This window comes from Ambystoma mexicanum, chromosome 6q (genome assembly GCF_040938575.1).
Source record: "Ambystoma mexicanum isolate Mex_15411 chromosome 6q, UKY_AmexF1_1, whole genome shotgun sequence".
Lineage (NCBI taxonomy): Eukaryota > Metazoa > Chordata > Amphibia > Caudata > Ambystomatidae > Ambystoma > Ambystoma mexicanum.
In genome coordinates, this window is record NC_090937.1 from 1,405,673,621 (window position 1) to 1,405,691,151 (window position 17,531).

The window sequence follows — 17,531 nt, forward strand, 5'->3', positions numbered from 1 at the left end:
GCAATCTTTATTTCTGTGATAGCATGTTTATATTAGTATTTAAATTGCAGGCTGAAAGACTTCGTAGAATGCGTGGAGAAGATGAAGATGGATATTCAAACATGAAGAAACCAAAACATGTGTCGGCTGATGACCTAATGGATGGCTTTATACTGGATAAAGATGATAGACGCTTACTGTCATACAAGGTAAGCTTCCTTTGTTTTAGTTGATGATGGTGCTCTAACATTTTCACAGTAGAAGTAGTAATCTTATCCGGGAAAGCTTGCCATGGACCCTTTGAGCACCTTTTCCCAATCCGGGCACAGAAAGCCAGAATGTCCTCAGTAAACCAGTGAGTGCTTAAATAGCTGTGCGCACCCTAAATCCTACTATAGCCTTCTGCTTGGAAATATGTGGTTATTATTACTATCCATTTATAGTAACAATGAAGTCTTTCTACTCAGTATTCCAGAAGTCATTTACAGTGTAATCTTGTTTCCTGGGGTTTATAAGGATCAGTGTTTCAGATCTTTTTGATGACTTCTGATACTGGAACTAACTGTATTTCAGGCAAAAACAAGACGCTCTTTACAATCTGTGAAAGTTGGTCTCCAAGCATTGCTGTCTGACTCAATATTTGTTTTAGTCTATTCTGCCTCTTGTTTTAGATGTAGTAATTTACTAAAGTGATATGCCCCAAGGTGGCGGGCTGGCCCTGTAGGTAACGGCCCACCGCTTAAGTTAGTTTTATGTTGATGACTGTGTTGCCATCAACATGAAAACTAACTCCCCAAATGGCAGCACTGAGTGACGCCGGGCCGCACAAGAAAGTACGTTTATCTTTTTTTTTTTTTTGTTCAAAAAAAGACACCATTAACACCCGTGTAGGGAGCTACACAGGTGCTAAGGTGATGGGGGAGCGGCGAACGGAAGGGAAAAGCCCGACACGAATGAAAATGCAGGAAACTCAGGCTTTCCTTAGTGAATACTGCCAGAGCATTCTCATTGGTTGACGGTGCCACTCAGGGTGAGGTTTGTTGCATCATAGTTTGCTCCCTAAAGTAAACTACTTGTGGCACTTGAAAACATTAAAATAAACCTGCTGCCTCGCGCTCTATTGCTAGGCCTAACCCCCTTGTCAATCCAGTTAAAGCAATTAAAGGGGATGGTAATATGCTCCGGTCTTTTTCCCCATGTGGACAAATTCTGAGAGGCCACCTTATTTGATGAACAGGGAAAGACTAATGTCTAGGCAAACTCTATGAGCAAGGCTTAGACTTAGGAGAGTGTGAAAGTGGTGAAGGATTCAGTTAAGCACACACAAGGCACTCTTAACACAAGTTAGGCAGAATGTGTAAAATACAATTCTATTTATTTAAGTCTTGGACAAACTCCTAGCACTTTAAAAATCACAGGTAACTTAAATTGCAGAATTAAATTTCAAAAAGAAGCAAAAGAAAAGTAAACGCAGAGAAAGCAATCATTTTGTAAAATCAATAAATTTGATAAATAAAATAAACAAAAACACAGGTAAGTGTTTGGTGAGATGTTCATATCAATGATCAATCTTCCTGACCTGTGTACACCCCAGAACTTTATTCTTGGACTAGGTAACTATTTTACCTTGTACTGAGGTGAAGGGGAATCCCCCCCCCCTCTCACCTAGTCTTTTACTCTTTTTATGGGTGACCTTTTTATGTCTCTCCATAGTGTATGGTTGACGTTATAGTTTCCTACAACTTTTGGGCTTAGGCTGGGTTGCCCCTATGGGCTCCCCTGTTAATTTATTTCATGTACTTGGGTGAACTACAGGTCCAAAGTAGTAAAGAGGGATTTCCACCCCCTCGCCCTCCACCCCCCCCATTTACATTTTAAATAGTGAGCCAGCACACCCCACCTTATGTGGAGTGCTGGGGTCACACAATGTATCCCCTTTCTTACTTACCTGGTAACATTTTGTTACAATTGCGAGTTTTACATGAATGGCTGGTGGCAGTGGTTTTACATTTATGACTTTTAGTCTTCATTACTCGCAGACTGTTAATTCAGCCTCGGTAATGCACAGAAGGGCGTCCATTTTCCTAAAATGGTGGGCTCCTTTTCTTACCATTTCTTGTGTGCTTGCTGTTTCTGAAGTCTTCCCCTGCCATTCTAGGCGAGAAGGACCTGAGTGGTTGTTTTGTCTTTGGCAGCAAACCTGTGGATTCCTGGCCCTGGCTCCAGAGTGTCTGGGAAGGCAGGAAGCGAAGGAGGAGTCCAAAACTCTGCAGCACTTTGTCTTTCACCTTGCCTGAAAAGAACAAACATCCAGTGGGGGGCTGGCTGTCTTGATTGGACAGCCAGACTGCCCCTTGTTATAAAATGCAGTGAGAGAATGCAGAAGTTGTGCTGTTACTGATAAATACTCCGAACCTGCAAGCTGATAAGTCAGTCACTGGAGCTGAAACCGAAGAGGAAGATGAAGTAACAACGGCCGCATTGATTTCCAGTGACCGGAGAGCCTGCTGTGTAACTGGAGCCTGCTGCTACCCTTCCGTCATATTGTCCTGGGAATCCCGGAAAGGATGACCCCGACCCAGAGCCTGGTGAGATCCACTAGACTCGAAGACTGCATTTTGAGCAACCCCCACGTAGTGCCGCGACCTTGCAGGGCTGCAAAACCCCAAAACCCTGGGATCTCAAGCCATTGTGCGGTGCAGTGTCTTCTGAATTCCGAATCGAGCTGAAACGTTGGTGGCATCCTGCTGGAACTCCAGAGACACGATTTGAGTCCTAAGTCACCTCCTCGGAGTGCTGAACCTTGCAAACGACAAGAATCCGACCTGCAATATTCAGTCATATTTTGGCTCCTGAAAAGGGCCCCAAAACCACAGAGCCACATCCAGCCGTGAGGAAAATCTTTCCTGGAGCCTTCTCTGTTGATCCCTGCTGCAAATTCTCTTCCATTGTCTTGTCTTTCGCTTTCATGACAAAGGAATCTATTGACCAGGTGTTTGACTTCAGAATCTGCAGTCTTCCTGCTGCAACTCTTCGTCTGTGCTGAGCTATGTGTTGACGTGAGTATTTACTTACCTTAAGCCCGTGTGATTTCTGTAAAGCCTTTGCAGTGTTTTTTATGATTGGGAGTCCTCTCATCCAGTTCACCCAGGCCCACTGCTGGAATCCTCCTAGGGTGTCTTCTCCGAAGTCCCTGGACCCTAACTAACTTTAAAGTGAACTACTTATTGGTTTGAGCAGTCTTCCTCAGGACCTCTGACTGTTGCCTGCAACAGAACTCTAACTCACCCTGTCTACAGCTGACCCCTAGACCACTAGGGTCCCTCTTCTGCATCCTAGAGAACTCATGCAATAGACCAGGGAAGGACTGGATAAGGAAAGTGTACTGCCTTGAATAGAGCAAGTGTTTTATAGTGTACCTATTTGTGAAAGAGTTAGCTGGTAACTGTAACTCTGAGAGTGAACAGTTACAAAGTTTCTTCCTTGCCATGGATGTGTGTGCCATTCGGAAAAGTGTGTATATATAAGGTTCATTTACTCGCCTGTGAATTGGGTGTTCCTCTTTCCCAAATGTAATTCTGTTGGCTTCACCATCTAGTTCTTTCAGAGTCTAGGTGTATAGGTTCCCCAACTGGGTCTTGCTTTCCCTTACTTGCTGTATAGCCTTCCTAGAATAACATGGAGTCATTCATAAAGGGTAACATGGAGGTTTTGCTTTCCCTGGTCTGCTTTATTCAGATGCTAAAACAGTTTTGGGTCTATACAAACCTTTAAGTTGATGATGGATCCTTTAAAAAGTAGATAGGTTTTCCTTATCTTGAGTTAGCTGTATGCCATCCTAAAAATAATTTTAAGAGTGTGTTCCGCTGACCTGAAAAGCAACTGTAATTGTATATTACACAAAAGGTCTTACCCACCTAGAATAACTGTTATCCTCCAAGTAGTTATAGGTGTATATTGTTCCTTGAATCTGTCTTTCACTATTCAGAAACGTATCCTGGTAACAGGGTTGGTTGATTGTCAGTTATGCAGTGACACTCAGCAAAGAAATCACAGTGTCTACTACCCTTGAATGACTGTAAAGCAATCTGAAAGTAACTAATGGTTTTATTCCCCATGAATAGTTGTGCCCTATACTAAATGTGTTTGATAAGGTCGAACTTACCTATAAATACTGTTTGTTTCTGTGCACATTAAAGCATAGTGTTGTGTTTTTTAATGTGTTAATCTGATCTGTGATAGTATTTTTTTCCCCAAGATTTATCTCGACCTGCTTGTAATTAAATAAACAATTTATTTTTACAATACAGTGTTTGTGTTTCTTTGGACCATATGTGCACTACAATTTCTTTGTACCGATTATACAGCGCTCTCTCCCTCCTAAGATATGCCTGGCTGCTCTGTCTATGCTACCATATACTCAGGTGGCACAGCATTCTACTAAGAGTGGAGTCTTGTACTGTCTCTGTTAAATGGTTTTACTAAGCCCTTAGTTGGACTTCAAAAAACTGTCCTAACAGTAAGTATTGCACTAGAACATTCAATGCTATTATATGTACGTTCACTTTTGGTGTGCTCTGGCTAAAGCCTTTACTAAGACCTACTTCAAAACACAGCTAAAACAATCTGAGCCACTGTAGTGTAACAAAGCCAGTGAATAAAGAACCATCTAAGAAAGAACCAAATTAGAGCACTAATATTTAGGAAAGATGGGAGTTTGAAACCCCATACACAGCCATACAAAGGGTGAGGGGGAGGCTAGTTCCCATAGTCACTGGTCTGAACAAGTATGGCAAAGCCAACAGTTGTGTTTTTGAAGTTGAATACAATCCAACCACTTCAGGGATTTAGGTCCGGCTAGTCGCTGGTTCCGTGCTCTGATGAGACAGATTCTGGTACTTTAGTACTCCATACAGGCGATGGCAACTATGAAGAAATGGCATAAATTGGCCTCTTTTGGTGGAAACAAAGAATCTGCTCCTGCAAGGCATATTTTATAGTTGGAGAGATGCAACTACAGGGGGGAGGCCTCTTGTCCGAACTCAGGATGACGACAGATGCAGTGAGATGGCCTGCTAAAAAAACTGGCCAGCCCACAAGTTTTCCCACCAGACCAGGGGTTGAAGCACTGATGAAGGTCTTAAGTAAATCAGCAAAGGAGCAAGGTATTCTCCAGGACAGTTGATTAAGACCATGCTGGATGGCTGCACTGACGAGTTTTGGTTCTTTAACAAGATGCTCCTCTTCGTAGTCGTCTTGGCTCCATCTGTACATCTTCTGAATAGCTGCAAAAGTCCTCCTTTTATCCAGGATTTGACCTAGAGTTGCCCTAAGCACACTGATGGTAAGAACCTGCATCATTTAAACTTGCAATCAAAAATGACAGCCTTTGGACACCACATCTGCTTAGGGTGACGAGGCCAATAATCTAGCCTTGTGGAAATCTGTTATTTGCACCTTTCCCTCCATGGAGTCCTATGGAAACCCATTATTTTTCCTTATTTTGAAACGTCTTGACTTTTTGGTGGTCAGTAAAGCCTTAGGCTTTACTAGACTTGCCTGTTTTGCTCGTTCTTGTGGGGAAACGGACAAGTCTCTTAGATTATCAGTACATACATTATCAGTGTATTTTTACAATTGCAGACATCCCCTTACAGTGAAGTGCAGTTAGGATGTTTTGTATCCTTATAACTTTTTTATTAAATGCTGTATTGGTTAATTTGACAATGTGCCTAATGCACAGCTGGTGCCAAAGACACAGCTGGTGGTAGCTGTGATTTTTACCTTTGTGATATTTTTCCTGTGCATTGTTATATTTACATTGAATGGCTACTAAAGTTGCCGTGCTATGAGATTTTTCGCTTGTTCTTTGGCCTTATTATTCTTTGGCATTTTTCCTGCCTGATCAGGTCAGTAAATGCCTTCTTTGAGAGTCCCCTTCCCGGGGAAAGCGGTGGCTTTCGTGGGCAAGGAGGCTTTGTGTGTGCATGCCATATGAGGTGGCAGCCACTGTCTGGCCCCAGTCCACGAATTCTGGCACCCAAAACTCTGTTGCTGGATTGGTACGATGACTAGTGTTTGTCTAGGATTGGACAACCCCTGGCTGTTATAATAGTGCTTATACTTACCATTGGTGGGCTTGCTCCCAGCATAATTCTTGCATAAGAAGAGAGCTTCTGCAACTATTCAACAGATCATTAAGATGGATTTCTAGAATCTGGCCTGGTGGACAAATTTTAGGAGGCTACCCTAATTATATTGAAAAGGGAACTCTTGAGAGGTTAGCTAAAACCCAATCAAGGTAGCAATGGTGAGCAGTTGAGGCTTATTCTTAGGAGTGCGAGTACGGTTCGGGCCTTCCTGTAAGCCCACATAGTATGACACACAATAATTCAATTTAGACAAAGTATAAAACAGTTATTTATTATAGTGGGGATCCTGTTTTAGGTTTTTTTTTTTCTCCCTTCTGGGGGTGTCTTTCCAGTGCTTTCATAACTTTTCAGATATTATCAGTGTTTTCCAGAGAGCCTACTTCAAAACATCGCATATAAGTTTTTCCATTGTAAACACACAAATATTATTTAATTGCGTGCATAAGTAGGGTAATCTCTCATGACTTTCTGCAAGAATAATATATGCCCAGGTTTGAGGTTAACCTTGAACTCTACCCTATTGCAACCATCGCTCGGACGTTCATCAGTCAGGCTGATTTGCACCTGTTTTTACAATGGTATTATGTATAAAATATGGCAGGCTTGGAGAACTCAACATCTCTTTCAGGTAATGCATACTGAGCTTGCATTATTTTCCAAGTGTCACACACTTTGGTAAAACAGTGCTTTACAAGCCCCTTGTTTTATGGCTTATCTCTTGGTGACTGTTCTGATACATCGAAGAAGCCGAACTAACTGCATTTAAGCAGCACGGAAAAGAGAAATAAATTACCGGCTGCATGAATAACCTATGCCCAGGTACTTTTGCCCTCATAGTGAAAATCTAAAAAATGGTACCCATGAATATACGCACAGTAAGTGAACATACGTGCAACACCTTTTCCTCTGAGCCTCTAGGTACGTATAACATACCACTCCAGTGGACACTGGCCGCAGGCTTTGCTTCCTGCACACATCAGAATACAGCAACGACTAGGACAAATTCGGTCTTGCTGGTCCATAATTGTTCCACCTACTTACACCACACTACACCTCAACAACTCTGACATCAGTATGCAGTGAAGACCTACAACAAATGCAGACCAACCGGACACATAGCGAGTCTCTAGCACTCGCACCATCCCCTGACTACTCTTAGCACCCATCCACATGCCTCACCTTATCGTGGCCATATGCACACACGCATTCTAATCATACTCCGTGATCTCCAACACACTAGCTTTTGGTCCACAATGTTGTTCCCACCACTAGCGCATTGAGACTAAAATAATAGTAAAAGGTACTGTATAAATGACAACTACAATATATCCTAAAGTGAAATATACAAATGTAGTTTGGTTGACCTTCCCTTAGAAGAAAGTGTGCAAGATAAAATAGCATTGGACTTTTATAAAAAAAAAATAAAAAAAAATAAAGTATTGAATACCAGAAAAATAACCTGAGAGGAAATGTTCCAATAAAGATGCTGGCAAAGTATAAAAGTTGCTCACCTTTTTAAAAAATATATATTTTTTGAATTTATATAACAGAAAAAATTGAAACAATCCCCTTCTCCAGCCCCCCCACTGTCCACCCACCAACCCCCATACATGGAAGGTGTATCCAATGGTCTGTCTGATCTGTCTTCTGTAACAAGTTCAGGAAATCCCCAGCAAGCGCAGTCTGTGGACAGTACTGCTCCACGTATTCAATGTGGAGAAAGTCCAATATGGTCGACCACTTTGTCGTGAATTTTGTCTGTTCCCCTTGAATTGCATATGTGACCCATTCCATCGAAGTCCCACAGTTTCTGAATCCAGTCTGTTACTTGAGGAGGGTCAACTGACTTCGATTTCTTGGCTATTACTAACAGTGTCGCAGGCCTGAGAAGGGCGTAGTCTTTCCACTGGTATTTCGGCCAGAGACTATCTGGCCCAGCCAGGCCTAGAAGGGTATCGGTCAGGGGGATCTTATTAATGAGATGAAAAATATTTTGCAGGTGTCCCTCTACTTCCCTCCAGTACCCTTGTATTTTTGGGAAGGACCACCAGATGTGTAACCAATCCTCCGTATTCCCACATCCTCACCAGCACTCTTCCGATGTGGACCGGGACAGCCTATGTAGTCGTGTGGGTGTATAGTGCCACTGGAACATTCATTTTAGCCAGAATTCCCTAATTTGGATAGAACGTGTCAGCCGGGGAAGGTCGCATCACACACTGGCCCAATTTGCATCCTGTACGGGCGTGCCCAGGGTTTGTTCCCATCTAAGTTGGTAGGGGAGTCTGGACGGTGAGGGCTCATTGTAAGGAATTTGTACTGGTTAGATATTAAGTGCTTGTCTCCTGGGTTAGAGGTTAGACATTTTTCAAACTGTTTCAAGGATTGTGTGGAAGCTAATTTGTTCAAGGTGGTCATCGGCCAATGGTGCACTTGTAAAGGGTTTGATGTCATTGCCCTGAAACATATCGCATATTCTGGTGCAACCCGCTCAAACCCATATTGTGAACGTGGCCTGCTGCATGCCTGGGGTAAATTGGGGCTTAGCGAATATTGGGGTGAGGGAAGAAGGGATGTAGCAATATGGTGTCGCTTAATTGCTTGATCCCATGTGTATTCCACGATTTTTGTGATCTCACTACAGTGCATGTTCTGTGGCCTGTTCGACTTATTGAGCCACAGTAAGTCCCCCAGCTGTTGGCCTAGTAAAGCTCTTCATCTGCCCACATATTCTGTCTAGTATTCTCGGAAATTTAGGAAGACCCAGGCCCCCTCTGTTTGGGGGGGGGAGCATTAAGGTTTTCAACGCTATTCGTGGAGGCTTGTTCTTCCAAATAAATGTGGATAACAACGTGTTTAAGGCACGGAAGAAGGTTGATGGTCCCTTTTTAATAGGGAGGGCTTGGAATAGATGGAGAATTGGGGGTAAGTTAACTATCTTGATGGAGTGACTCTTTCAAGCCACATGATCATATGTGGGGTCCAAGTCTGTTATTGGGTTTGGGCGAGGAGGGGTTGGAAGTTTGCCTTATATACTTCCCCAGTGTACGCATGATGGATACCCCTCGTACTCGGATGCTCTTGGGAACCCACTTCAGTTGTGTCGCTGCCTTGGCTCTGTTTAGTTTGTCTCCCTCAATTGATCGGTTTAGGACTTCTGATTTCGGGGCATTGATTTTCAGCCCGGCAACCCAGCCGAATATCTCAAATTCCAGCAGGACAGCTGGAAGAGAGTTAACTGGGTCTGTGATGGCAGTAGCATGTTGTCTGCATAGGCCATTAGTGTGTGCACGTCTTTGCTAAAGTGTATACCCTTTATTGCAGCTGTTTGTCGGTAGGGGGTCCAGGTGTAGTGCATATAAGAGTGGGGATAGGAGGCAGCCCTGTTTGGTGCCCCTCTGGAGAGGGATTAAGTGACACCGTTGGCCGCTTACCAGTAGTCTGGCTTTGGGATTGGTATAGTTGGCTTCTACCATCGCAATAGATCTGGGCCCAAATCCCATTGTTCGCAGGGTGCAAAAGAAGAACGACCATTCCACTCGATTGAACACTTTCTCTGCATCTAACGAGACAAGCATTGCAGGATCCCTCTACTTATCGACTCTAGTAGGTGGCAGATCCTCTGTAGGTTATCATGCGTTTGTCGGTTCTTAATTCTCATTAGGTGTTCAATACTGTAGCTAGGACCTTGGTGTATATTTTAGCATCCAGGTTCATGAGTGCAATTGGCCAATAGGACCAGCATTTGTCCAGGTCCTGGCCTGGTTTAGGAAATAAAATGATCTTGGCCTCCTACATCGAAGGTGTTATTGTGCCCGAAATGTGAAATCAGTGAGTTTAGGAACTACGATGGAGCTACCTCCTTTTTTTCAAAAAATATTTTTTCAGAAAGATGCAGGGTAACCATCGAGGCCCGCTATGGTCTTTTGCACTTCCTCTTGGGTAATATCCGCTTCTAGCTGGTCCCTTTCGGACATCGGAATAGCTTTCAAGGGGGTTGCCTGCAGATATGCCTGCTGGAGTTGTGAATCGGGGTGTTCGCATTTATATAGGGTTGAGTAGTAAGCATAGAATTGTGCAGTGATTTGATCTGTTGTCGTGACCATGGCCCTGTGCTGGTCCTTCACACTTGGATAGTTTGGGCCGAGTTCTTCCCCCTCAGTTGCCTTGCCAAGAGTTTCAGTTTTGTTTGCCTTGATAGAATATTGATGCCTAAGGAAGATTTTCTTTCCGCCTGTTTTGTGTGAGAGATTTAACTTGCCCTTTGCGTCCCTATATTTCTCCAGCATTGGATCTTTCATGGATTCACGTGCTTAGAATATTCCCCGTCGTCAGGCTGGGAATCCTCGGTAAGTTATATAGACATTTTCCATAGGAAAACTTCCGACACTTTTGTGTCTTATCTACGTCGTTTTGGGCCGCGCACGCCGGCACCACGAGGACGTAGGGGTATATATAGCTCCGCCCCCGCGGCTCCCTCAGATTTCAACCGTCTTCCAAAGTGGTGGGATTACCTCGCGTATCTGCTATTTGGTTAGGTTGTTCTTTCTACTTCTGCGACTGTTTGTTCTTCTCAAGAGAATGTCTGGAAAGGCGTTGTTTCGTCTGTGTGCTAGGTGCGGCCTTAAGAAGGTGTACGAAGGGGATGGTCATATGGACTGCATTTACTGCCTTCATCCTCACCACACGGTGGACACTTGTGAAATCTGTCAGGGTTTCTCCCAGAAAACCCTCAAAGATCTAAAAAGACGCCTGGTCGATTGGCTCAATGACGGAGCGGGTGCGTACCCGGCATCGGAGGTGGGCTCCACGGCCTCAAAAAGTAAGTCGGAACCCCCGACGAAGAAGGCATGTGTTGCCGAAAAACGAACCTCGGAGTCGGCCGAAAAACGACCCTCGGAGAAACATTCGAAGGCCTCCTCCTCTTTACACAAGGCGCCGTCTTCTTCCTCCTCATCTAAAAAGGAGAGAAAAGAACCATCTAAATCCTCCTCAGGAGACCGTCCTAAGTCTACCTTGAGTCGAGAGGCCGCGGCCAGCAAGTTGGCCCCAAAAGCGGCGGGAACACCTCAAGGCCCTGCGCCACTGGCTTCGCCGACAACCCGCTCGTCGACGCCTGCGTCATCGGCAGCTCCTCCCACATGTCAGACTGCGGTAGGAAACATATCGTCAACGGTGGTCCCGTCGATGGGATGGCAACCGGAGGCTTTGGATCCCGTCCCGCCAGAGGCCCTGCTTCAACCAGAGGGCGACTTTCTCCATCTCGTCGGCTGACTAGGAACGCGACACGGTCGCGCGCCCAACCGATCTGGGTCTGCAGCCGACCAGCGCAATGTCGCTCTTGGGTGTGGGTTCCATCCCTACTACCTCGTCATTACTGAACCCCCAGGCGGTTCTGTCCTTGGAGGTGCTAAATACGCTACTGAAACTATTACAGCGTTTGGACACACAAATACCCCAGCCTGGGGCCCCGACACGGATACAGTCTATGCCATTCGTCGACGAGCCGGGCCCGGCTCCTCGCTCGGCGACCAGGATTACGGCCGCTTCCCACGTGCCGGAAGATTGCCCTACCCTGCAAGAAGGAGAACTATAGGACTCTGACCGTGAGGGATCAGGTTCAGACATCTCACTATCCTCCTCAAGGGACCCAACTTGGGACTCTGAAGCGGAGATGGAAGCTCCGAGAAGCCCGGCACAGCCATCGCCACCTGACGATGTGGGTGCATTCCATGCCATGATGAGTAAGGCGTGTTGGGAGTTTGGCCTAGTCCCTGAAGAGTAGAAAAGGGATTGTTTTCTTTTTGATCATATGGGCAAGAGGAGGAAATCCATATTCGCCATCCCGATTTTGGATCATGTCGGGCAAGAGGGCCTGAAGACCATGCGGCACCCGTTCTCTGAATCGGCAGTGAAAGGTCGTTTGGAGAAGAAGTTCAAGGCTCCGGAATTGACTCCCAAGTGCCTGACGTCTCAACCTTCGCCAATGCACGACCCCTCCAGACAACGAGGCCAGGAGACGGGACGCTTTCGGCAAGAAGGTGCTGTCCGTCGGCGCGACTACAGTTAAAGCAGCCAACTCCTTGGCGATTATGTCTAGGTATGACAGGGAAATGTGGCACCGACTGGCTCCTATCTTGGAGCATTTGCCCGAGGAACATAGAAAGTCTGCAATGTTGCTAGTGCGGGAAGGAGAGGAGGCCTCCAACCATGCTATAAACATTGCTGTCGACCTAGCAGAGTCCGGTTTTAAGCATATCAATAATGGCGTAGTTCTACGTAGACAAGCCTGGCTCAAGTGCACTACGTTCAGGCCGGAGGTGCAATATAAAGTCTTGGATATGCCGTGTGAAGGGGAGAAACTGTTCGGTGAAAAAGTTGAAGGGCATGAAAGAGGATACTGACACGGCACGGTCACTCGGAGCCCTCGAGTGGTAGGAATTTTCGTTCCTTTCGTCCTTTCAGAGGGGCCTCTGGTAACTCCCGGTTTGGGTCATCTAGAGACCGAGGTTTCAGCAGACCCTCCTACTGGTCCCAAGGCTACAGGCGTGCGGCCCAATCTTCTCGTAGAGGCAGAGATTACCAAACCTCCAGACGGCGGGGTGCCTACCCTTCGTCGACGAAAGATAAACAAACCAAGAACCAACAATGACATGCTTCAGGGCGTCCTGGGGAGTCGAGTGTCTCGCATCGACGAGTGGGAGCGCATAACAGACCGATGGGTTTTGGACACGATTCATCTGGGCCACTCTCTACAGTTCAAGGGCAAGCCACCACACATTCCACCGGTGTTCTCGGCCCAGCCCCACCTTCAAATACTACTGCAGGAGGTGGCGCTTATGCTGCAGAAAGGGGCTATAGAACTGGTCCCGGTGGCAGAAAAAGGTCAGGGAGTGTACTCCCGGTACTTTGTCGTCAAGAAACCAAATGGAAAATGGCGTCCCATTCTGGATCTATGAGCACTCAACAAACTGCTCAAGAATTTAAAATTCAAAATGCTGACGCTTCAGGGGGTGATCCGATCGATACAACCCAGAGATTATTTGTCGTCGCTAGACCTTCAGGACGCATAACTTCCATATCCCGATGCGTCGACGGCACAAGATTTCTGCGGTTCGTCGTCAGACGAACCCACTATCAGTTCAAGGTCCTCCCGTTCGGCCTAAAATCGTCTCCCAGGACGTTCACCAAATGTCTGGCTCCAATAGCAGCCTGGTTAAGAAAGGAAGGTCACCCTTATTTGGACGATTGGCTAGTGAGGGGACTGTCTCCAGAAAGGGCACAAGAAAGCCTAGATGCCACCCTGTCCCTCCTGCAACGTTTGGGCTTCGCAGTGAACTTCGACAAGTCCTTGTTAAGCCTTCAAGGACCTTGGTCTTTTTGGGGGCAGAGTTTCACACACAGTCGGGACTGGTGAAGCCATCCCTCGAAAGGATTCAGACTGCAACAAAAGGCATCGGAATGGGAGGTCGACACCAGAGTGTCAGTACAAAGGTACATGTCCCTGCTGGGGACCATGTCGTCCTGCATACCCTTGATAAACAACTGTCGCCTCTTCATGAGGCCTCTTCAGGAATTCTTGGCAGATCGATGGGCACAGAGTCGAGGATGCTGGTCGGACAAGTTGACCATCAACGGCCAGCTCGTGCAGGCGCTTCAATGGTGGAGAATCTCCATACACCTAACAAAGGGAATGCCCTTACTGGAGCCTGCGTTCCAGAAGACAGTGGTTACGGATGCTTCCCTAACTGGGTTGGGAGCTCATCTGGACTCCTTACAGGTTCAGGGATGTTGGTCATCGGAAGAGTACTCCCTCCACATCAACCTGCTAGAGTTGAGGGCGGTGCGTTGGGCCCTAAAATCCTTTCTGCCATAGATAAAGGGCTCAGTGGTGAGAATCATGACAGACAACACGACAACCATGTTTTATCTAGGGAAGCAGGGAGGAACTCGCTCCAGGAGTCTGTCGACGGAAGCCCAGGAGATCTGGCATTGGGCCCTACAACACGACATACATCTGTTGGCGTTCCACTTACCAGGAGTAAAAAATGTGCAAGCAGACGCTCGCAGCAGAGAGATGAATTGTCTACACGAATGGGAACTGAACGATCAGCAACTGCACCGTGTCTTCGCAGAATGGGGTCATCCGGCCCTCGATCTCTTTCAACAAGAAATGCTCCCAATACACGAGCAGGTGGCCACAACAAGACTCGCTAGGGGACGCGTTCTCCTTCCCGTGGACGGGCAAGTTTCTGTATGCCCCCCCCCATTCCCTCTCATCTGTCACTCTGCAATGGATCCACAGATATCCTTGTCGGGTGATCCTGGTGGCCCCGTATTGGGCCAGACAAGTGTGGTTCTCCGATCTACTTCACCTCTCAGCGGCAGAACCAATGAGGTTCCAGAAGATCCCCAACCTTCTGTCTCAGGAGAAAGGGACCGTTTGGCATCACGACCCGGACAACCTCAGTCTGACGGCCTGGCTCCTGATTTTGCAAGCCGCAAGTGCACCTTCCACGAACACTTCATACACATACAAATGGAAAAGGTTCTGCATATGGTGCGCAGGTCAACCAGGTCTAGTCCCGCGGGCGATCACACCGGAACAACTCCTACCATACTTGTTGCTCCTGGCAAATAACGGGTTATCTGTTTCATCTATAAAGGTGCATCTAGCTGCCATCTCGAGATTTACTCAGAAGAAACATTCCACTCCACTGTTCAGTGACCGCCTAGTTAAACACTTCCTTAAAGGGTTGTTTCGAACCTTTCCTCCCAAGAAGAAGTTTCCTCCGATCTGGAGTCTGAACCTGGTACTGGCAGCCCTGATGAAACCCCCGTTTGAACCAATGTCATCGACATCATTAAAAAATGTTGTCTTGGAAATTGGCTTTCCTGGTGGCCATTACTTCTGCTCGTCGCCTGTCGGAAATACAAGCGCTAGTGATCGACCCTCCGTTTTGAGGTTTTTCAGTAATAAAGTCGTGCTGGCAACTAACCCGCATTTCATACCTAAAGTACCTTTCATGTTCCATAAACACGCGGCTATAATGTTGCCTACGTTCTTTCCAACACAGTCTTCAGTGGCAGAGAAGACTCTCCATACATTGGACGTGAAAAGAGCTTTGAAATTTTATCTCCATCGCACTCAAAGCTTCAGAGACACGAGACAACTTTTCGTAGCTTATGGTCCTGCGGCTAGGGGTAAAGCGATTTCAAAACAAGGACTATCCAGATGGGTGTCTTCGGCCATTTTCTTATTGTCATTCCAAGGCTGGAAAGCCGCTAGAAAAGCGTCCAAGGGCCCATTCGACGAGATCTACATCGTTGTCGACTACTTTGTGGTCCGGAATTCCGCTGGGGGATATCTGTCAGGCGGCTTCCTGGTCGGTACCACATACGTTTACCCGACATTACTGTCTCGCACAGCAACATGCTGAAGATACACAGATGGGGCGGGCAGTACTACGTCACCTGTTCCAATAAGGTAAGCCCCAAGTGGGGTTGCATCCTTCGGCAACTATGCTTTAAAGTGTCGTGTCTTTTACAGTTAACATGCTATAATGTAATGTGTTGCCATAGTAAGTGGGCACTGTGCTGCTTGTGATGTTGGTTTGCATACACGCCTCCAATGTTGGGGGATACTGCTATACAATATATTCTAAGCATGTGAATCCATGAAAGATCCAATGCTGGAGAAGGGAATAGTTTCTTACCTGTAACTCCATTTCTCCAGCATTGGTATCTTTCATGGATTCACATGCGCCCGCCGGCCTCCCCTGAGCATGCAAACCAGAGATCTCCCCCCCCCCCATACTACTTTGGGGGCTGAAATCTGAGGGAGCCGCTGGGGCAGAGCTATATATACCCCTACGTCCTAGTGGCGCCGGCGTGCGCGGCCCAAAACGACGTAGATAGGACACAAGTGTCTGAATTTTTCCTATGGAAAATGTCTATATAACTTACCGAGGATTCCCAGCCTGACGACGGGGAATATTCTAAGCATGTGAATCCATGAAAGATACCAATGCTGGAGAAATGGAGTTATAGGTAAGAAACTATTCCCTTCCTCTGAATCTGCGAACTGGGATCAGTTTCCATTTGGTTCATCGTGGTGCTCAACTCTACCTCCAGCTCAGCTGTGATCTTTTGCCTTGGCTTACCCCTATGAGCTGGCACCGCTATAAGCTCTCCCCTTAAAGTCGCCTTGAAGGCGTCCCATAGAGTGCACGGGCTAATCTCTCCACTGGAATTGGAAGAAAACTATTCCTGTATTTCTTTGGACTATTTCCTCGCAGCTGACCTGATCCACCAACAGCCCATCGGGGAATCTCCAAGCCCACAATGTATTCCTTGCATTGGGCAGATTGAGGGTGATTGTTATCGTTGCGTGGTCCGAGATAGTTATGGCGTGAGTTGTGATTTCAGAGATGCGGCCTAGCACTGTGGTTGAAGCCCAGATGTAGTCCATTCTAGATAACGATTTGTGTATGTGGGAGTAGCGTGTATAACCCACTTCATTCCCTCGGAGTGCCAGCTGCATAAATTTGGTGTTGAGGGCTCTGGATACCGGGGGCTGGGTGTTTTTGGTACTGGAGCTTCTATCCCGAGCAGAGTTCAATGCACTGTTAATGTCCCTCATCAAGATGGTTTCACCAACCCCAAAACATTACATGTGTAAGGACTATTTTTAAGAAGCTCTCTTGGCCTGTATTCGGGGCATATACTGAGGCCACTCGCAGGGTAAACTGGCCCAGTTTGACCAGGGCGAATTCAAAGCGGCCTTCTTTGTCAGCGTGCGTTTTCAATATGGACCCTTGGACGCCCATTTTAAATGCAAGGAACGCCCCCGATGTTTTACCCTTGGCGTTGGCTTGGACGATTGGGGAGTATTGTCGTAGCTTCAGCCTGTGCTGTTCTTGTGATCTAATATGCGTTTCCTCAATGGCGAGAATATCAGGCTGGTGACTGGCGAGAAATCGGTAGAGCTTTTGCCTTTTTACTGGGGTGTTGAGCCCCAGATATTAAGTGTTAGGCACTGGAATAATCGGGGCGTTTAACTTGTGCAATCTGACGGGAATCCTGTTGCTACAGTTGCATATTGAGATCATCCACAGCCCTCAGTGTAACCCCCTTAACAATTGAACTATTTACCAACCTTTGTTCAACTCCCTCCCACTACCCTGTCTCACCCCTCCCACCCCACCCCCCCCTTGATTCCCTCTCCCCTGCCCCCCATCCCTGGTGTAGGTTGCCTTAGCTAAACCACCCATGGACAAAACCTTGGAGGCAACCCGCTAAGTAACCCAGGGGAGTTCATATGTGGGGTAATCTATTTCCCCTTTCCCTTACTCCAATTAGGATTCCAAGATGAGCTCTTGATGACCCATTGTTGCTGTG

General features: G+C 46.6%; 1 protein-coding gene across 1 annotated transcript in view; it reads left to right on the forward strand.

Moving 5' to 3' along the window:
- NOP14 (NOP14 nucleolar protein) overlaps positions 1 to 17,531 on the forward strand; it is a 423,446-nt gene that overhangs the window by 172,850 nt on the left and 233,065 nt on the right. Inside the window, exon 7 of the mRNA XM_069632061.1 lies at positions 51 to 188. Coding sequence (XP_069488162.1) covers positions 51 to 188 — 138 coding nt within the window. The remainder of the gene's footprint in view (positions 1 to 50; positions 189 to 17,531) is intronic.